The sequence below is a fragment of the Helianthus annuus genome, chromosome 9 (assembly GCF_002127325.2).
Source record: "Helianthus annuus cultivar XRQ/B chromosome 9, HanXRQr2.0-SUNRISE, whole genome shotgun sequence".
Classification (NCBI taxonomy): Eukaryota; Viridiplantae; Streptophyta; class Magnoliopsida; order Asterales; family Asteraceae; genus Helianthus; species Helianthus annuus.
In genome coordinates, this window is record NC_035441.2 from 54,582,683 (window position 1) to 54,606,194 (window position 23,512).

At 36.7% G+C, this 23,512-nt stretch overlaps 1 protein-coding gene across 1 annotated transcript; it reads right to left on the reverse strand.

Moving 5' to 3' along the window:
• Positions 1-786: 786 nt before the first annotated feature.
• LOC110875772 lies at positions 787-1,172 on the reverse strand. Its single transcript, XM_022123975.1, has 2 exons — positions 1,086-1,172; positions 787-1,026 (listed from the first exon to the last, which is right to left on the reverse strand). Exons 1-2 carry the CDS (start codon positions 1,170-1,172, stop codon positions 787-789), a joined length of 327 nt encoding a protein of 108 aa, XP_021979667.1.
• Positions 1,173-23,512: the final 22,340 nt, after the last annotated feature.

Consider the following 23,512-nt stretch of genomic DNA (forward strand, 5'->3'; position numbering starts at 1 on the left):
TTTACACATGTTGTTGCCACCAACTGGCATATGGCTGCAAATGGTTTGAAGGTATTGTCATTACTAGAACTGAGGTGGCAGCAAATGGTTTAAAGTTAATGTCTTTTTTTTGTTTGCACAGGTTGACATACCAGAGAGATGGGTGGATGAGTGCTATTGGTTGTCTACATGGAAGAAGGTATACTCTTACAAAATAGGCCCAATCAATGGAAGAAACATGTCGCCTAGGGCACGTAGTACAAAACTCCTTGAACCAATGTACCACAAACCTGTTGGCAGACTAAGGAAGATGAGAAGAATCGATGCAATGGAGCAGGAAGATAGCATGGTTAAAGATGACAAGTTGAGTAGGAAATGGAAGACAGTGACATGTGGAAGCTGTGGAGGAAAAGGTCACAATAAAAGAAGGTGCACCGGACAAGGCTCAACTGCTGCTCAATCTAGTTATATAGGATGTTTGGTTATGCTTTTTGATGTTATTAGGCTGCTGAAACTTGTGGTTATTCTGTCTTTTGTCTTGTGCTTATGGTCAGGTTTTTGTAAAACTGGGATATGGTTTATCTTATGATCAGGTTTATCTATGGTTTGTTTATCTTATGGACAAGTTTGTATTATGGTCAATTTGCCTTGTCAGTATTACTTGTCAAGTTTTAAAGGCATATTATGGTCAATTAGACTTGTCATTTCATAACAAACAAAACACAGCTTAACATTTCACTTCATTACAAACAAAACACACTTCATTACAAACAAAACACAGCTTCACATTTCATTACTGGATTAACATTATGAAGGCTTCAAAAGAAGACTGATCAAAACAACTACAAGGATTAACACTAAAAGGCCAACAAGTATACACCAACTCATCACTAATGCTGCATCCTTTCTTCTAATTTCATGCTTCAATTCTTCAAATCTGACTTCAATGCTCGAACTGTGATTTGGGGGTTTATGAAACCCTAACTCTGGGGATGGAGGGGAGTTAACGGGAGGATCAATCCACACAAAGAACTTACATTTGGATCTCTGCAAATACAAAAATTCAGTGAATACACGAATTAGGTGACAAGGAATCAAATACTTACCATTTGTGGGCATGTATAAAATCTTCGTTCAGGGTTTTTTGAGGTCTTCGATGTCTTCATCAATGCTGCTCTACCACACTTGCACATCACCGTCTTGATGTCTTTTAATTTTAAAAAGATGACAGCTGCTTGTCTTCTAATTAGGGCTTCAGATGAGGAAAGGGGGGAAAGAACATGTTAGGGTTATAAATTGGGAGGGAAAGCAGACATTAGGATTGAATGACAATTTTACCCTCACGTTTATGGCACGTGAGGGTGTCAGGGTTAGTAATTAGCAGCCAACTAACCTTAGTACCTTACTTTGTTAAAAAAATAAAAGTTAGTACCCTAAAGCGTGATTTTAAACTTTTAGTACCTTAGATTGTTATTTAGTGTAAACCACAGGGACTAACTACGTAATTAACTCTAAAAAATATGTTATATAAACAAACAATTTGTATTATTAAATAAAGTTATTCATATATATTAAAGATGACAAATATCAAGAAATCATATTTAAAAACAGAAACAAAGAACTTAAATGGTTGCCTTGATTATGAATTTTGACTACTTTAATTTCAAGTTAATGATTAGAAATTTAAATTATGGAAAATTATTATACCTTTCAAATTATATTTATTTGTGGAATGTGATTAATATTTTATTATTTAAATATTTTTTTTAGAATTGGTTATGGCAAGATATATACCAAAACAATTGCATATATCATTTTAAAATTTATATGTATTAGAATTTTAAAAATATTTAAAAAAGTTTTCATAAACATATAATGAATATTAATTAAAGATAACATTTAATTAAAAATTCAAATAATAAAGGAAGAATAATTTAATAATCATGTTAGAATACAATGACATGAAATGCATGAAAAAATTTTAAAAGCAATAATGCGTGCTTTTGAGATATTAGGGCGGTATACAATGCTAGTCAAATCTGTTGACCTTAAAATTTTTCTACACAACATAATAGTTTGATTATATAAGATGCAAGGTATAATTGTTAGAAAAGTGATGGATAATGTATGTAAACCAGTATGCTAGCAACTTACTTGAGTTTCAATTATCCAACTTTACACGTACCGGATATATAACAAACTTCTTTTCAATATTCAAGCGAGTAGATATGTAGCCATATTTTCATGTCATACAACTCCATTTCTATCGCCTGTCTACTACAAAGTAAAGTGAAAGTGATACTATACGTAATAATTTAATACGATGAAGATGTATTAAAAAAATTATGCCAAAACAATGGTGTTTTTGTTAAAGAAATGTTGACTTACGTAAACTCCTGTACAAAAAATCTAAATAAATGTTTTTCAGCTACTCGCTCGCCTCATATTATTCTTCCAACTACATCTACAAGGAAACTATATATTTTAATTAACAATTTTGGTTTTAATTGAATATATTATGTAGACATATTGTTTAATTAGTATGTAATCGGTTGTATAGGAATAAAGGAAAATATAATTGTGAAATTGATTAAAAATATTCGGTCACAATCTAAATTTCAAAGATACAAATGAATTATATCATAAATAAAATAAAAAATCATATAGGGAAAAGTTGTAAATGCAAATTAAAAAAAGGAAATTGTTGTAATTGTAAATGAAAATTAAAAAAAAAATTATTAAGTATGCAATTACTTTCTTAAAATAATGCCATATTATTTTCCTACAAAAAACCAAATCTAGAGGCCCTAAAAACATGACACGTGTCCCACACTTGTTAGACCCTTATTAGGTTTATGGATTAGTAGCTAAGTGGTTTAGAGGGTTTGTGGGTTAGTGGATATTAGAATGGGCTATTTATGGTAATGGGCCTAGGGTTTAGGGAGCCTCCTTCCTAAACACTTCCTATAAATAGTAAATCATTATTAGATCATTAGTGTTGGTGACATAAATCAAGAATCTTGTATTAGACATCATCTTATGTATGCAAGATATTAATCATCAATCAAAGATCTTTCTACTTCATCTCTTTTCTTGAATCGTTGCTGGTATGTGTGATTCCGCCACCATTCAAGCTTGTGTGATATCATTGTGATCTCGTTTCAGGACTTACAATTGGTATCAGAGCCTGTTGAACCTGTTTCCAGGCTCGTATCTGATATCACGTCGATTCTGATCTCGGACTGTTTCTGCTGGTACTATTTCTGCTCGTTTCTACACATTTCTGGTCATCTCGTACGTGTTCCAGTGCATCTCGGATCAACATCATCGTATCTCGGACGATCTCGGATAGACATCATACCATCTCGGACTTGAAGATTGCCTTCATCTCGGACCATCATCATACCATCTCGGATAAACTTCAAGACATCTCGGACTATCATCAAACCATCTCGGATCATCATCAATTAATCTCGAATCATCATCAGACCATCTCGGACCATCATCAAACATCTCGGATAAACATCAAATCATATCGGATTATCATTAAGCCATCTCGGATTATCATCAAGCCATCTTGGATAAACATTAAGTCATCTCGGATTGTCATCAAATCATCTCGGATCAACTGTTTGAAGATTGTCTTTGTCTTTCATCTTGGATAAACATCTCATCTCGGACAACATACCATCTCGGACCATTTTTCATTTCGAACCCTTCATATCGGATCAATTAATTAGTACATTTTTATGTATGCCATGGCATAAAAATAACTAAGTTATCTAACTTATTTAGAAGTGGAGTTGACTACTAAGAGATAAATGGGTTAATGCTAATCATAAATGACTAACTAAACTCAAAGGGCTAAAGTTAGAGCCATAATATTTACTTGATATGATAAATATAAGGAACTAAACTTAGGTTTAGTGCTTATTTATATAAAGATGGAACAAAGAGGGGTTAAAGGTGTAAATGAGATTTTACAAAAAAGAAAAAAAGAAAAAAAAAGGCTGGTAGTGGTGGTGGTGAGAAACCACGACACTCACACACACTTGTGTGTGATTTTAAATTAGATGAATCAAGAAGAAAAAGGAGAAGAGAGAAATTGAGTATGAAAACTTAGATGATTTCCTTGCATGATTGAGGATTTTGAATCATCTAGCCCTAGCAAACCTAAGGTATGTGATAAACTAGATTATGATGAATTTCGATGTAAATGGTTTTGATGAATTGATGAAATCGATTATGTATGGATGTTCATAAACATCATATTACTTTGTAGGTGTAAAATACTTGAACAATTTAGAGGTTTAAGTATATGTTCATACATGACATGAAATGGGTTTTTGTATGATATGATGTGATGTGTGTCAGTGTGTATATGTTTTAGGTATGTATCTTAAGCCCTTTTACACTTTTTTAGTCAAGTTTTAAATTTATAAAACATGATATTGACTAACACTAAACACATATATGGGCAAGTGCACCCATCGTGGACGTAGTATAGTGTTGGTAAGATACCGAGGTCGTCCAAGGACACAAGAGCTTTTAGTACCGGTTTATCCTCAACGTCTAATCAAATCAAAATGTTAGAAAAAGATTTTTAAACTAAGAAAATAAAACTAACTAAAATGCTGAAAATTAAAATAAAAATAAAACAGATAGACAAGATGAATCACTTGGATCCGACTCGTGTGTTAGTGTAAACTTTGATTATTTTCGCACTTTTGCACTTGTTTAAGAGATTATCTTAGTTATTGTAGTAGGCCCCTCTTTTGAAGGCGACGTTACCCTCAACCCAGTAGTTTGAGTCAGCAAGGATACAATCCTAAAGGGTCGGATTATTGAAAGATAATTAATTAAGTTATTAATGCATAATGTGGTAGGCCCCTCTTTTGAAGGCGACGTTACCCTCAGCCAAGTAGTCTGAGTCAGCAGGGATACAGTCCTAAGTAGCTGGGTTAAAGTTTTAATAGTAGTTTTGTAGGACCGGTTTTGCGACCGTTCGATTGCGTAACGAACGTTTCACGTGCAGAATCCGTGAACGAACGTGACCGAACACACGATAACGTACTACTAATGTGATTCCATTGCTAAACTTGACGTGTACGGTACAAGAATCACAAATACAATACTTTCTCTCTCTACTTTCTCTCTCTAGAAAGTCTTCTCTCCAAGTCTTCTCCAAATCTTCTATCAAAATCTAACTAAACTAGTGACATAATCCCCTATTTATATGGTCAAGGCTATTTAATGAAAGTTCACACTAATTACAAGTTTGCCACCTTGCCATTTCTAACTAAATATGACATTATGCGCTTGATTCCTTCCGGCTTTTCACTACGACTCGGATTGACGAAGGCGATAGACAATAAATGCATCAACAATCTCCCCCTTGGATATTGCCGTAGTCAATCTCGTAGTGAAACTCGTAGCGACTTGACTTTCTCTCTCTCTAAAACTCGAACAAAGATGTAGTCGACAGACAACTGCACTAACAAACTCCCCCTTGGATGTTGACGGAATCTTTAGTGAGAGTCTTCAACTACTCTAGCTCAAACAGAATCCTGGTGGATCTGTCTTCAGCTTCCGTTGTTCTCTTTCTTCAGATTCTTCAGGCTCCCCCTTGCGTCAAGCTTCCGTGCTTTTGGGATCAACACCTGGCTTTGCGTATCAACAGATTGAATGTTGACGGAATCTTCAGTGAGAGTCTTCAACATGACATTCTCGGATATAGCTTGGTCTTCTTCAGAAATTCTGCCTGGATCTTTCTTTCTTTGGCTATAACTTTCATCAGACTTCCCCTATCACCCTGCTAGGATAGACATCTGGGATTTGTTACCACCATAGAAATTATCTCCTGACTTCTCTCTGTTCAGCTCATCATCTGCATCATCTGCATATATCTCAAACACTCTATCACAAACAAATAAAGTTGTGATTCAACTTAATGAATCAATAAATCATTTGAGAATTTTCACATTTAAACCTTTCAAAATTTGAAACATTCCAATTTCTGATTCAAATTAAAAAAAAAAATTAATGAATCATTTTAAACATTTCAAATGTCTTAACCAACCTGTATGTTCATCAAGTTTAGCCTTTGAGATTTTGAAAATCAGCTCTTCACCATCAGTTGTCGAAAATCTTTTTGGATTTTTGAAAATATGAAACATAAATGCAAAGACAGAAATTTAAATGCAAAACAAACATATTTTTGTGAGTTTGTGCAAGAGGATCATATCAGATTTTGAAACATAACACAAGCACCGTTAAGCTTTTAATCGTTTTAAATTCTAAACGATTCACGTAGATTGACGATATAATTGTCCTCTTAAATTTTCATACAATTTTCAATCTATTCAGGATACTATTTAAATGTTTTATGAACTTAGTTCAATTCATGTGTCCCACCTCTTGAATATACTCCCGTATCAAGAATCCCAATATTCAGTCTTACAGGCAAGAATACTACAATGATGTCTGTACATAAATTAGGGGAAAGATGCGAGAACTGAGGGATCTCAGGTCAGAACTTCCGTTCAGCAGAGAGATATCAGCTTCGACTTAGCAGTGTGTCCCCTTTAGAGGATCTTTTCAGCTACAACAGATGATTATCAATTTTATTGTCTAATCAACTGAGGGCTTTATGCTATATTTCAAGCATTTTGTGGAAAGTATTAGCCAAGGACTAGGTCAAAACTACCGTTCAGCAGAAGTCCCAGAATAATACCCCAGACATCATAGAGTATAAACACCTAGTATATCAGAATACGAGACCTTTCAAACGAGATTTCAGGGGTTACCTATATATCCAAGTAGTGTTCCCCACGAATTTCACAAGTTTGAAATTTTAGGTTTATATCCCGAATAAATCTACTAAATATACAAAAACCTATCGTCACATCATCAGTGAGACCGTTTATCACATTTTACATTACATTTCTTTAGCATGCTGTGATAGTCCACTGATTTACTATCATTTCCTCTTTTTCACAACAAAACTCATTTTTAAATTTTTAATGTTTTTGACATTTTCAAATTTTCTAATTTTTTTAAAATTTTTCTCCCCCTAAAATCAAAATATGTTTCAATTTTGATTTTCTGGGAAAATTTGAAACAAACTGTACAAACTTGACAACTTGATGAGAATCACTTCAATTCTCCATCCACTTGGCGAAAACAATCAGAACTCCCCCTCACAACAAACTATTTTCCCATTGTGATCTCAAAACACTTAAGTTTGTTTTAATCAAAATGGTTTTTCCGGAAAACTTAGTTTGTTTACCAATCATTTGTAGATTCTGGGGATCAAATCATGTAGTTAACTCAAGTTCAATTTAATGACCTTGATTAACCACTTGTAGGATTGATCTGATTCAAAATCTGAACCACTTGAATCAATCACAAACAAACCTTTTACCTTTTGAATGAATGACGTTAACGAATAAAATTTTAAGAAAGATGCCGATTCATGCTCCACGCTTACCAACCTGGGAGCTCCGGCAAGTCAGGTTTTTCATTTAAAAAGATCCACCCAAGCCCGACCAGCCTTGGGTGTTTTCGACAATTTTACCTCAACCAATGGCTCCTCTGGCTTTGACGAACCAGAATCATTGCCTGAATGTGGCTTGTCTGACTTTGATGAGCCAGATTCATCGCCTGAAGGTGGCTTGTCTGACTTCGGCACGTCAGATTCATCGCCGACCTTTTCCTTCTTCTTCTCCTCTTTTGTCCCCAGATTTGTATCTGATGAATTCTTTTTGCTTGTCTTTACAGCTGAGGGAGTAGATTCATCAGAACTTTTATTCGATCTGTCGGGCGAACCCGAGGACAAAATCTTCTCCAGATATTCTCTGGCCTTCTTCCTCTTCTTTCGCAGTTTGTCTTTTTGCCCCTGAGAAAGCTTCATTCTTTTCTTGAACTTTAGGTTCTTGGACCTTCTGTTCTTTGACTTTCTGGTCTGAAACTCTCAGTTCCTTTGGCTTGACAGTGACTGGTTTCTTTGCCAATTTCTGAGAATTAACCCCTCTATCTTTCACTTGATTTCTTTGGGCAATCTCTGGCAATGTGACCTTTGATCTGACAATCGTAGCATCTTCTGGTCTCATAACTCCAATTCTGGCAGTTAACAGCAATGTGTCCTTGATAACCGCATCGGTAACACACTCTGTTATCGTACCGTATACCACCTTCACACCAAACGCTCAGATCATAGCATTGTCTGGCTTGGTGATATTCCTTCCTCAAATTTGCTGGTTTTGACGCTTTAGCACTGTGGTCTGACCTGCACCACTTATTACCAACAATTTTTGAATTTTCATTTTTTACTTTTTGTAATTTTTGTTTTTGATTGGATGATTGATCTGATGAACTTTTATTCTCTTTTTGTTTCTGTTCCACTTTCTTCTTTAAAGGCTTTTGTTTAGAACATTCACCTTTTTCGGTCGATTGCAAAACAGTTTTCTGAAATTTTTCTTTCAAATTTAAAAACAATTTTTGTTTTTCTTTTTTAACATTTTCATCATCAGGTGTCTCATCACAATCTTCAACTTTGACAGTGTCAAAGTTTGTGACATTGTCACTTATTGGAACTGAATTGATTGGTTTTGGACAGGGAAAATTCAAACTGTCAGATTTAGTCACAAAACCTATCAATTTCTTCTCAAGTTCATCAATTTTGTTCCTCGAATTCTCAGCTTCACTTTCAAGTTGAGATATTCTCCCAAAATGAGACTTGATAGTTTTTTCATTATCATTCTTCAAATTTTCAAGAACAGATTTTTCATTCATCAAAACTTTTATCTGTTCCTGAAATTTTGATTCATTCGCTTTCAGATTCTTGTTTTCAAGTTTAATCCAGAAATCTAAATCTTCTGAAGATTTCTGTTTGCTTTCAAGCTCTTTTACCAACTCTTTGATTTTCTTTTGAGCGCATTCACCTTCTTTTTCAAGTTCGATAATTTTCTGAAGATGGGAATTTATCATCTTCTGTTTTTCAATGTTGTTTTTACTGAACACATTTCTCCCATCTTCAAGAATTTTCACTTGCCCCTCAAATTCTTGATTTTTCAAAGTCAAACTGTTAAAACCAACCAACAGTTTGTCATTTTCAGCTTTCAACTTCTCACAATTTTCTTTCAGAATAAGAATCTGATTTTCAGCAACGTGCTTCTCGTCTTTCAACTTTTTGACTTCAGATGCCAAATTTGCCATGTCTTTCACGAGTTTGTCATTGTCAGTCTTAAAGTTGTCACACTTAGAGCACACTGTTTCATTCTTCACCGATTCTTCAGCTTTTGGACTTTCTTCTTCCTTTGCTGTGAATGTACCTGCACAGAACATTTTAACGAAATCAAGAGGATTTCCATTATTATCAATATAACAACCTCGTTTGAAATCGTATTTCAGCACATGTTTTGCCCTGATACATTTACCAATCCTTTTGATCATCTCCTCAAACACATCTAAACTCAAATCTAGCACATTACTCTCCAAAACCTTGATTATATCTTTCTTTCTCTTTCTGATTTCAAGTTCATGAGCTTTAAGTTTGCTGATGAATTGATTTAAAGGTAGTTTTGAAAAATTTGAGTCCTCCCTTAAACTTTTTAAACATTCACCCCATTCAATTTGCAATGCATCTGCAAATTTCTCCAATTTCTCAACATTTGACGGATATATCTCATGATCTTTCAGATAATTCAGTAAAACACTATATCGGTCTTTAAGATCATCCAACGTTTCGTCTTTCAGACACACGAAATATTTAAACCTTTTTGCCCATCCATCTTTGCTCACTTTTCTATAACCCTCATCTAGAAATCCGTGATGCCAATCATTAAATCTCTCAAAATAATAATTTTCTTCTTCATCAAACATTTTGATCTCACTTTCTTCGCTAAGTGACTTGATTCAAAAATTTGTTTTTCGCTCAAAGCTCACACAATTTCAATTTCCACAAAACCCGCTAAACGTTAGTTTCCCAATTTAATTCCACAAGCTAGCAACCCACTAATCAAACCTGATTCACAATAGGAGCCCAAACATATTGGCCCAACTCAAAGTTGATAGACTTATGACCAAATGATTGAATGTGAACAATTCACATTATCAAAAAAATGTGATTGGGCCCTTATAGAATAATGGGGCGGTGAACAAGAAGGCTGAGATTAGGCCGATCTCTTTAATGGGCGGTGGTGTAATGGGGCGGCAGCTGGGATTGGACCAACTAAACTAACACACTTCATCCAAGACACACTTAAGCATCAATTTTATCAACACCACCCAACACTTCACGTGCAATAATCAACAACATTGAGTCTATGTATCAAATGGCGGCAAACATAACTGGGTCAAAGATAGTGGATCAGTGACTGGGCCTTGTGTGATTGGACCAAAAAACAACCATCGACAAAGCTTAGTGGGGCGGTGATAAGTATGCTGATAGGGCCAAGTTTAACGGGCCGGTGTAACTCTTCACATGATATTAATAACAACAACTGTGTATAATCGGATCTTTTATTGTTGAATGATGATTTGACCTTAAAACTGGCACTGTTGAATGATGATTGAACCTTTTTCAAAGTGGGTCGGTGTAATAATGGGCGGCAAGACACTTCGAACAGAATAATCACATGCAAAGTTGTTTGTTACACAAAGCCTCTTGATTGGACCTCATATGCCACTAAGCTTACAAATGGGCGGCACTTCCAATTACACAACAACAGCAGATCAACTCTATAACAGCCGACTACCTTTAATGATCAGAGAATCACGTGAAGAAGATGACTAATGAGCGATCCATACTGACACTTGGAGCGGACCACATCAAACACAAAGAGCGATCCATGAGTTGTTCACAAAAGCGGTTCATAACATTGACTTAAAAGCGGTTCATATCAACTGTCCTATAAGCGATCCAACACTTTTGTTACGAGCGGTTCATAATAAAGACCAAATAAGCGATCCTGAGCTGAAATTTGACGCGAATTCGGACCGAAAAACCGCGATATCTCCAAAACGACTTGGAGTTTCGAGCTGAAACTTGGTAGGGTTTTAGATCGGGTCTATGCGCACAACATATCCAAAAATCAGACGAAACAGACCGTATTTACCTGTTCAATTTGACGTTTTTTAGTGAAAAACGTAAGAAATGAGTAGAAGATGAAGAAATCAATGAATCCGGATCTGATTTGGCTCTGAAATCTGGTACGAATGATGTGTTTGATCAAGCAATCGAGCTCCTAGCTCTGATACCAATTGTAGGACCGGTTTTGCGACCGTTCGATTGCGTAACGAACGTTTCACGTGCGGAATCCGTGAATGAACGTGACCGAACACACGATAACGTACTACTAATGTGATTCCATTGCTAAACTTGACGTGTACGGTACAAGAATCACAAATACAATACTTTCTCTCTCTACTTTCTCTCTCTAGAAAGTCTTCTCTCCAAGTCTTCTCCAAATCTTCTATCAAAATCTAACTAAACTGTTGGTGCAGTCATTTGTCGACTAAGTCTTATGTCGAGTATCGGTCTCGTTGCGGATCTGGTCAGACATGACATCACATGTGACATCATCCTGATGACATCACATGTGATGTCATCATATGTCATATAAGCCAACAATCGACAAAAGAATTTATGATAACATGGTTATTTTGTAAGTGTAATGGCCGGTTGGTGTTGATTGGACCAAATGGAGGTCCAATGAGCTTCTTCCTTATAAAGGTCCAATGAGGTTCTATTATAAAAGCTCACTAAAGACAAAGTTATATCAAAGGAGATCATTTATGAAGCAAAGGTTTGAATCGCTTTTATGAAGATGTTGGAACCGCTTTTACGGCAAGCTGATGGAATCGCGTTTATGGACATGTTGGAACCGCCTTTGTGGCATGTCTCTATGGGCGGTTCACAACTAGTATATATAGGTACTTTGTCAATTCATTTGTAACGGTTTTCAGATCTGGTACCGAGGTATTGCCGGTTTTCCTTGTGAATGTAAACATTGTAAAATCAATCTACAAGAGGTTTAAAGTGTAAATCTAGCTGTGTACGCATCCGTTTCTTTGTTTCCGCCTCTGAAACGGAGTTGAGCTCTTCCGAACGACTCGTTTAGGTCGAAATCCGATCCTACATAAACTAGTGACATAATCCCCTATTTATATGGTCAAGGCTATTTAATGAAAGTTCACACTAATTACAAGTTTGCCACCTTGCCATTTCTAACTAAATATGACATTATGCGCTTGATTCCTTCCGGCTTTTCACTACGACTTGGATTGACGAAGGCGATAGACAATAAATGCATCAACAAGTTTAACTTATGAGGGGTCAAAGAGTTTGGACCCCCGCCATCCAATACCTTTGGGTATTGAAGGAGGTCCTACTAAATTTGACCCAGGTCCTTTGCTGGATCTATACACTGAACAATGGCAAGACTCTTACCAAACCGTTCCCTTAACCCCTGACCAGGTAGCCAACATACCTCCATATAGACCGTGGAGATATGAATGGTGAAAATCTTTTATTTTATATAGACAGTAAAATAATGCCAAGACACCACGGACAAACGATAAGGAAGAATCACCTTCAACATAAGAAACTAGTAATTAAAGTCATTAATACAAAACCAATTAAAAAGTTCAAAAGATTAAAAATAAAAAGTATTACACTAAACACTTGTCTTCACCAAGTGATGTAAGAGACTTAGGCAAACATGGCCTTTGATTGTCAAGAACTCTTACGATCAATCTTGGATCCCGAGACGACTCGCACACTCTATGATGGACAATGGATGATGGTGTTATGGTGGTGGTGGGTGGTGGGTGAAGTGTGAGAGAGGTGGTGTGCCAAGGGATGAGTTGCAATGGCTCCAAACACTCCTATTTATAGGCTGAACAGAAGCTCGGGCACGGCCCCGTGCCCACTGGGCACGGCCCCGTGTCCATCCATGTCTCTCTCTTCATTAATTGTAATAATGCGCCTGCAGGAAGTTGACCACGCCCCCGTGTCCGCTGGGCACGGCCCCGTGGTGGGCAGTAGAAGCTTCTATGGGTTTATCTTTTCTGCTGCTACTTGGGCACGGCCCCGTGCTCGCTGAGCACGGGGCGTGTTCAGTCTTCTGTTTTCTCAGTTTTGCTTGGGAAGATGCTGTCGAGGGGTCGGGCATTCCACTTTCGTTCCTTTTCTTGTATTTATGTTAGATTTTGCTGTCTTTTTGCTTCTTTTGTTAATTTGAGCTCATTTAATCCTGAAAATACAAAAGGTAGACAAAAGCACACCTTTTCCAACATTAGTACTAAAAAAGGGTTAGTTTTATGCCACAATTGATACAATTTATATGTTGCATTTTGTGCATATCATGATGAAATCAATGTTATATTGATGTTGAAATGTGTTTGAAATCATCGTGTATACAAGAATGTGTGAAGAACTTGAATAATTTAGGTGTTCGGATGAATGTCTAATTATTTGATGACATGGGTTTTTGCATAAGAGATGAAAACCCTAATTTATAGTGTCATAATTTGATAAATTAGTTTATGATGCTTGAAAGTCTATGCTAACTTGATGTTGTTTAAGTATGTAAACTTGTTGAATTGGAAGAAATAAGGTAATTTGGATGACAAAGTTAGCTAACATGATAGCCTTAAAAATGATGCCTACCAAGTGATTGATAAAATGCTTAAGTGAGTTTCATCAAAGTGTTAGTGCATTTATACATGTCATTTGACAGTTTAACTCTTACAAGTAAAACTGACTGATAATAGAGTTGGAAGAGAAATATGATATAAAAGTCCATAATGTATGATAGTCATGATATAGAAGGACTAATCTAACCATCTTATGGATATGATGTTATAGTTTGACTCTTTACAACCTAGAAAGGAGCATGGAAAGGAATGAGTCAAATGGGTTGAGACGCGAGAAAGCATGACCAGACGCAAGGTAAGTAAAACGTACACCTCCTATAATAGAATCACTAATTAAGAAATATGAAGTAGACGGAAATAAACATGACTTGTTAAAGTCGAGACCCACGGTGAAGATCAAACGAGTCAAAATGGGTGAGATTATCTTAGATCACCATTTGGTGATTGCATAAAGAATTTTATAATTTTGACCCTAAGGTGTAAACCAAAATGGGTCAAATGAGTAAAAATAAGTTTTTGACATAAAACACTTATTGACGCAAACCGAAATGGGTAGAGCGAGTAAAAATATAGTTTCTAATATAAACACTTGTGTAAGGGCATAAACTAGTGTAGGTATCTGTCTTGGGCTATCTTGTATGTTTTGAGTTCGATATGTATAGTGGGCTCGGTTAGTTGTTTGGTGGTCTATGGGGTATCGGCTTAGCCCAATGTAAAAGGATCTCCTATGCTAGTATAAATAGGGGAGTCCTTAGTCGAATTATGTTGTTGATTCTTTTGCAAACTTGGTGTTTTGTGCGATCTAGAGTACCAGACGATTCATAGTAATCGTGTGCTCTTGTTCATTGAATCAATACATTGCTTGTTCAATATTCTACATCTCACTTGTAATTCCGCTACTTGTTTGGTGTTTGATATCCGATTGTAGTGATTCTGGACTTACAATTGGTATTAGAGCCTAGGTAGTCTCACGAAGGCTCGGTTGGATCGGATAACTTGAAGATTGAAGGTTGCTTTTGCTGCTGATTATGTTCGAAGTTCAACAAGAAAGAAATGGCTCAAATTAATCAATTGGGATTGACTGAAACAACTGCCATTAACCAGGACCTAGATAACATAATTGGAACTAACAACAGGATTCCCAGGCTCATTTCTGGGGGATCCTTTTCAGAATGGAAGTTCAGGTTCATCCAATACATGAGAATCAAGGATCCAAAGGCGTGGAGGTCCATCTACAACGCACCAACTGTGATCACCTACATTGTGAATGATGCTGAGGGAACAACTGCTCCTAAGCCCGAGTCACAATTTACTGAAGAGGGTCGTGAAAAGCATGACATTGATGTCAAGGCTCTTGCTATGCTACACTCTGCTCTTGCACCAGAAATTGACATTGGAGTTCGTGATTGCAAAACTGCTAAGGAAATGTGGGAAGCTCTGCTGGCTATGTATGAGGGAAATGAAGAGATGAAGGAAAGTAGAAGGGAAATGCTCACCCAGAGGTTCAACCTGTTCAATCACTTCCCAAGGGAAACTTTGGAAAGTCAAATCCAAAGATTTGTTGCCTTGGTCAGTGATATGAAAACTCATGATATCAGCTTGGAAAAGTCCGTTACTAATAAGAAACTGCTTAATGCTCTTCCAAGAAACTGGGATAGCAATGTAACTCTCATCAAAAGAACCAGGGACTTAGCTAGAATGACTCTTTCTGAGCTAATTTCATTGCCAAAGTCTTATGAAATGGACGACAAACAAAGGTTCTACAACCACACTGCAAGCTACAACAATGTAGGTGTGTTGACCAACAGTGCTTTGATGTCTCAGCAAGGAATGAGCTCGCTTTAAGGACCCTCTACTGTGTAGTTCCCTGCTAACCTTGGAACTTTCGTTAACCAAACTCCATCTGCTCCACAGCCTGCTAATCAATCGGCTCTTACACCCACACAGCTTCTTTCGAATATCACTACTGCTTTTGCTGCTATAAATTCTTCAGTTGCCACGTTGAGGGAATTTGAGAAGGCTCTGGCTTTCATGAAATGGGTCATGAATTGTTATCACACGTTCATTGCTGGAAGGGTTACAAACAACATCGACTCTGCTTAACTGCTGGAAGTCCATCCTGATGATGTTGAAGAAATGGATATCACTTGGCAAATGGCCATGGCAGTGTTTCGTGCCAAGAACGTCGTGAAGAAAACTGGTAGAAACAAATGGGAAACAATTGATGGTGAGATTGGTTGGAACAAGGCTAAGCTCAGATGTTACAACTGCCATGAGCCTGGGCACTATGCTAGAGAGTGCAAACAGCCAAGAAGGGATAGAGTCGATCCAAATGTTATTGTCACTATTAGTTCAGCAGCTCGACCAGCTCCAAATGTTGTGTCAACCTCAAACATCACTGTCTCTCGTCCCACTCAAGGTTCACCCTCAAACACTACTGTCAGAACTCAAGCTGCTGAATCTGTTGCAAATCCTGGAAATGCGTTGGTGGCTCAGGAAGGAGGGGGGTTTTACTGGAACCAACAGATGAACGATCTGTAGATCACTACAGACACTTTATACCAGTCAAATCAAGCTCTCATGGCAGAAGTGAGAGAAGATGTTGACTCGGCTACTGAAGACGTTGAGGGAACGTTCTATCATGCCCTCATGGCTCAAATGAATGACTACACTCCTTCTGAGGCTAAGGTATGTGTCGATGATGTTTGTTGTACTTTAAAATGTAAAGAGAAGGTAAAAGGGTTTAAGGAACAGGCCGAATCGCTTACAATGCAACTTCAATATACCAGATCCAGTTGTTATGAAGTTAAAAAGAAACTGGATGGTGTTGGTGCAGTTGTCTGTCGACTACATCCTCGTTCGAGTCTTAGTTAAAGAAAGACAAGCCACTACAAGTTTAACTACGAATTGACTGCGGCAATATCCAAGGGGGAGTTTGTTGATGCATTTATTGTCTATCGCCTTCGTCAATTCGTGTCGTAGTGAAAAGCCGGAAGAAATCAAGCTCATAATGTCACAAGTAGATAAAATTAGCAAGGTGTCATTTTGGTAATTTATGAGAAATCTCATTAATTCCAATGACATATAAATAGGAGAGTCATGTCATAAGTTGTAAGGCTTGGAAGACTTTTGGAAGACTTTAGCTCTTATTTGTACCTTTGGTGATCCAAGTTTAGAGAGAGAAAGTCTAGAGAGAGAAAATCATTATACATGTGAATCTTGTACCGTATTTGTCATATCTAGCAATGGATTCACGTTTCTAGTACGTTATCGTGTGTTCGGTCATGCTCGTTCACGAATTCCGCACGTCGAACGTTCGTTACGCAATCGAACAGTGTCAAAACCGGTCCTACAAGTGGTATCAGAGCTAGGAGCTCGATTGCACGATCAAACACATCGTTTTCGTACCAGATTTCAGCCGATTCAGATCCGATTTCATCAATTTCTTCATCTTCTACCTATTTCTCACGGTTTTGACGGAAATTCGGCAAATTGAACGTGATTTCACGGTCCGATTCGTCTGAATTTTTGATATATTGTGCGAAATTCGTTGATTAACAACCCTACCAAGTTTCAAACCCAAACTCCTAGCCGTTTAGGAGTAATCGAAGAATTTCGGTTCGATTTCGTATCATAAATTTCAGGTTCGCTCGTGTGAAGTTTAACAGGTTCGCTCATAGGTTAAAAAGGAGGTTCGCTTATTGGTTTTTAAAAAAGGTCCGCTCCAAATGTTATAATTAGGTTCGCTCTAAACATCTGTTCTGGTCCGCTTATTTGACAAAGAGATTCGCTCCAAAGGTTTGATAAAGATTCGCTTTTGTGTCATCTTCTTCACATGGTTTAGAAAAGGTTGTGGCAGGTTGTTTTCATTGTTTATGAGTAATAGCACCGACCCATTAACTCACATTTGGCCCAATCAGTGAAAAAGGTAGCCCATGTGATAGTGGTTGTTGTTGTTGACTACTGAGTGCCGCCCCATTTGAAACGAAAGGCCCAGTTACAATCGTTGGTTGTGGCAGGTTGTTGTCGTTGTCTGCATGTGAAGCATTGTTTAACTGCTCCAATCATTGTGTGGTCACCGCCCATTTGTCTGCTGTCATTACACCGCCCCATTTGTCGGTTAATTAATAGTTTGGATTTAGTGACCGACCCACTCACTACCTTCGGCCCAATCATTGTTACAGTTGAACGGCCCAATGATCGGCTATTTTTAAGTGATTTGGGAGGCCCATGTGATTGACCCATGTGATTGAGATTAGATTGTAATTGAGATTAAAGTGGACATGAAGTTAAAACCATTTGAAGCCCGTCTTACTTGGCACATCCGATAAAGCCCATATATTGTGGTTCAATCGATTTGGCCCATTCATTCAGCGATCTCACATCATCAACATTGAAACGAATCAATGAATCTTCGACAACGAGTCTTAGATTGATTTCACACACTCACTTTTACGCATTCAGTTCGTTTAAAACTGATAGTGTTTTTATTTGTGTGTTTGCAGGTAATACGAAGTGATTTGTAAAGCATCGAATACACGCACGAGCGAATTCACACTCGATCCGTTGTCGCCTAATCTTTGATAGTTATTTGATTGTGTGAATTTCAGAATTATTTGAAAATCCGTTTTTGTGAATCTTATTATTACCGAATCATGGATACAAATTTCTTTAATATGAATCAAGAAACAATTGACAGGATAAATGTCTTAACGAAAGAATTTGGTTTGTTTTCAGGTTATCCAGGAGAAAAAACAAAGAGTATCATTGAAAGGTATAAACATCTTGTTCGCTCAATGTCTGAAAAAGGTATTCGGAAAAATCCAAGCGAATGGGTTGAAGGTTTAGCCAATGCCATACCTCAACAAGAATGGGGTACCTATTTGCTGGATTTAAAAAGAACTGGAGAATACTCTAGATTGACAATTTGTCAATTCATTGAGAAACTTGAAGAACAGATGGGGAAAAATGCTGAGAAGAAGAAAAGTCAAATTGGAAAAAGAAGCAGGAATATAGGTATTCAAGTGGAAGATGAACAGATCTCTGAATCAGTATGCTTCAAATGTGACAACTTTAAAACTGACAATGACAAACTATTGAAGGATGCGGAAAGTTTGACATCGGAAGTCGAGAAGTTGAAAGATGAAAAGCAAACTGATGATAAACATATTCTTGTTTTGCAGGGAAATTGTGAGAAACTGAAAGCTGAAAATGACAAACTGTTAAGTAACTTGAACAGTTTGACATTTGAAAACAAGAAGTTGAAAGAAAAAGAAAAAGTTTTTGAAGAGAAAGTTAAAGGTTTTGAAATTGAAAAAACAAAAATTGAGAAAGATTTTCAAAATCAAATGAAAATTCTTGAAGATGGGAGAGATGTGTTTAGCAAAAACAACATTGAAAAACAGAAAATGATAAATTCCCATCCTTAGAAAATTATAAAATTGGAAAAAGAAGGTGAATGTGCTAAAAAGAAAATCAAAGAGTTGGAAAAAGAGCTTGAAAGCAAACAGAAATCTTCAGAAGATTTGGATTTCTGGATAAAGCTTGAAAATAAGAATTTGAAAGCTAATGAAACGAAATTTCAGGAACAGATAAAAGCTTTGGAAAATGAAAAGTCTGTTCTTGAAAACGTGAAGAATGAGAATGAAAATTCAATCAAGTCTCATCTTGTTAGAATATCTCAACTTGAAAACGAAGCTGAGAATTCAAGAAACAAGATTGATGAACTTGAGAAGAAATTGATAGGTTTTATGACTGCATCAGACAGTTTTAATTTTCCCTGTCAAAAACCCATCAATTCAGTTCCAATAAGTGACGATGTCACAAACTTTGACAATGTCAAAGTTGAAGATTGCGATGAGAAATCTGATGATGTAAATGAAAAAATAGAAAAACAAAAATTGTTTTTGAAATTGAAAGAAAAATTTCAGAAAACTGTTCTACAACCGACTGAAAAGGGAGAATGCTCTAAGCAAAAACCTTTGAAGAAGAAAGTGGAACAAAAACAAAAAGATAATAAAAGTTCATCAGATCGATTATCCAATCGTAATGAAAAATTACAAAAATAAAAAATGAAAACTCAAAAAGTGTTGGTAATAAGTGGTGCAGGTCAAACCACAGTGCAGAAAAGTCAAATCCAGCAATAAACATGAGGAAGGAATATCACCAAGCCAGACAATGCTATGATCTGAGCGTTTGGTGTGAAGGTGGTATACGGTACGATAACAGAGTGTGTTACCGATGCGGTTATCAAGGACACATTGCTGTTAACTGCCGGAATTGGAATTATGAGACCAGAAGATGCTATGATTGTCAGATCAAAGGTCACATTGCTAGAGATTGCCCAAGGAGATCGAATGAAAGATTGAGGGCTAAGTCTCAGAAATTGGCAAAGATTCCAGTCAAAGTCAAGCCCCATGAACAGAAGGTTCTAAAACCTAAAGTTCAAGATCAGACAAGTCAAGAAAAGAAAGTTAAACTTTCACAGGGGCAGAAAGACAGACTGAGGAAAAAGAGGAAGAAGGCGAGAGAATATCTCGAGAAGATTTTGTCCTCGGGTTCATCCGTTGGAAAGAATAAGAGTTCTGATGAATCAACTTCCTCGGCTGCAAAGCCATACAAGATGAATTCATCAGATACAAATCTGAGGACGAAAGAGGAAAAGAGGAAGAAGAAAATGGTCGACGATGAATCTGACAAGTTAAAGTCAGACAAGCCACCTGCGGGCAATGATTCTGGTTTGTCAAAACCAGAGGAGCCATTGGTTGAGGTAAAAAAGGAGAATTCAGATTTAACAATAGATGATGCAAATTTTCCACCATTGTTGAATAAGAATTCGAAATCACCCAAGGACCGTCAGGCTTGGGTGAATCTGTTCAAATAGAAAAACCTGACTTGCCGGAGTTCCTAGGTTGGTAAGCATGGAACATGAATCGGCACATTTCTTGAGAAATTTCACTTTGGTGATTTTTCGTTTTACATGTGGTAAATCAGGGACATTAAGTTGTACTTGATTTTCTACAAGTGGTGTTTGAGATCTAAAACTGAATTTGTTAAATCTGTCATGTGGAGGAAGAAAACAAGGTGATGAAGTAACCCCGTATCTACAAATGTTTGGTATACAAACTAATTTTTCCGGAAAACCCATTTTGATTAAAACAAACTTAAGTGTTTTGAAATCACAATGGGAAAATAGTTTGTTGTGAGGGGGAGTTCTGATTGTTTATGCCAAGTGGATGGAGAATTGAAGTGATTCTCATCATGTTGTGAAATTTGTACAGTCTGTTTCAAATTTTCCCAGAAAATCAAAATTGAAACATATTTTGATTTTAGGGGGAGTAAAAATTTTTTAAAAAATAGAAAATTTGAAAATGTCAAAAACATTGAAAAATCAAAAATGAGTTTTGGTGCGAATAGGGGAAATGATAGTACATCAGCTAGACTGGCACAGTACGCTAAAGATTTGTAATGTATAAATGCAATTAAGCAGTCTCGCTAAAGATGTGTCGATAGGTTTTCACAGAATTAGTAGATCAGTTTGGGATATAAACATAAATTTCACTTACGTCTACGTGGGGAACACCTCCAGGATATATAGGTAACCCCTGAAATCCTGTTTGAAAGGTCCCGTATTCTGAGATACTAGGTCTTTATGCTCAGTGATATCTGGGGTATTATTCCGGGACTTCTGCTATATGGAAGTACTGACCTAGTCCTCGAATAATACTTTCTGCAAAAAGCTTTGAAATACAAGCTCGCCCTCAGCAATTTGATTAAACAATAAAATTGATAATCTTTGCTGTTGTAATAAAAGATCCTCTAAAGGGGACCCACCTTAAAGTCGAAGCCGTCATCTCTCTGCATATACGGAAGTATCGACCTGAGCTCTCACGGCCTCGCACATAACCCCTTTACAGATATCAGCTGTGGTATACTCACCTGTAAGACTGAATACTGGGGTCTGGATACGGGAGTATATACTGAGGTGGGACACATGTAGATGTTTAAGTTCTAAAACACTAAATCTGTATCCCGAACAGGTTGAACATTTTGTGAGAATTTAAGTGGATCAATATATCGACAATCAACGCGAACTGTTTAAAAGCTTAAAATGAAATAACAGCTTAACGGTGCTAGTGTCTAGTCAGCAGCTGATATGATACTCTTGCACGAACTCATAAAAATATATTTGTACATATTTCATTTCTGCATTTAATTTTTGTTTTTGCACCTATGTTTCATATTATTAAAAAAATCCAAAAAGATTTTCGACAACTGATGGTGAAAAGCTGATATTCAAAATCTCAAAAGCTAAATAAGATGAACAGTTGGATTGGTTAATTGGTTTGAAATGTTGAATCAGAATTTGAAATGTTTCAAATTTTGTTAAAGTTTCAAATTTTGTTAAATTTTAAATGTGAAAGATTCTCAAATGTTTAGTTGATTCAGTTAGTTGAATCACAATATTGTTTGTTCTTATTGTGTTTGTTTGTGATAGATTGTTTGAGTTGTGCAGGTTTCTGATCCTGTTGCTACAAAAAGCCAGGAGATACATCAGAACCTGAGAAGAAGGTTAGACTGATAAAGCCAGGAATTGATTTCGATGGTGATAACGATTTCCAGACGGCGATCCCAGCATGATGATAGGGGGAGTCTGATGAAAGTTAGAGCCAGAGAAAGATCCGGGTACATAATTCCAGGAAGAGTTCCTGAAGAAGACCGATTAAGAGTGAAGAGCTGTTAATGTTTGAAGACTCTCACTGAAGATTCCGTCAACATTCAAGGGGGAGTCTGTTGGTGCAGTTGTCTGTCGACTACATCCTCGTTCGAGTCTTAGTTAAAGAAAGACAAGCCACTACAAGTTTAACTACGAATTGACTGCGGCAATATCCAAGGGGGAGTTTGTTGATGCATTTATTGTCTATCGCCTTCGTCAATTCGTGTCGTAGTGAAAAGCCGGAAGAAATCAAGCTCATAATGTCACAAGTAGATAAAATTAGCAAGGTGTCATTTTGGTAATTAATGAGAAATCTCATTAATTCCAATAACATATAAATAGGAGAGTTATGTCATAAGTTGTAAGGCTTGGAAGACTTTTGGAAGACTTTAGCTCTCATTTGTACCTTTGGTGATCCAAGTTTAGAGAGAGAAAGTCTAGAGAGAGAAAATCATTATACATGTGAATCTTGTACCGTATTTGTCATATCTAGCAATGGATTCACGTTTCTAGTACGTTATCGTGTGTTCGGTCACGCACGTTCACGGATTCCGCACGTCGAACGTTCGTTACGCAATCGAACGGCGTCAAAACCGGTCCTACAGATGGGTATAAGGATATGGTGGAGGCACAAAAAGGCGATATTCGAAAGTTGCATAGTGATCTAAGCGAAGCGAACTGTTGATATCTCCACTTCAAGGAGCTATCTGAAAAATTAACTGTTGAATTAAACGACTTAAAATCAACTTTCAAAAATACTGAATTTAATTTTAAAAAGTTTGATGTTTCAAGCGAAAAAGTCAAGAAAATGATAAATCAACAGTTAAAGTATAGCAAAAAGGAAATGAGGAATAAAGGGTTGGGTTTTGTATGCATACCTCCACCATACAACCACAACTATTCCTCAATTCCAATGACTGAAGAGGATATAGACAATTTACCCAAGATGGAATATGGAAAACCAGAGGATAGGAAGCCAGAGCCTGTCAAGCCTCGAAAGATAAAAATCACTAGGCCTGATAATACTGAAGTCATCTTAGAAAAGCAGGCTTATAAGCAAACATTTGTTAAATCAGAAAATGTTTTAAATCACACTGAAACCCTAAACTTTGAGAAAAATGTAAGTGTTGATAAACATTTTCAAGTATTGGAAAAGGA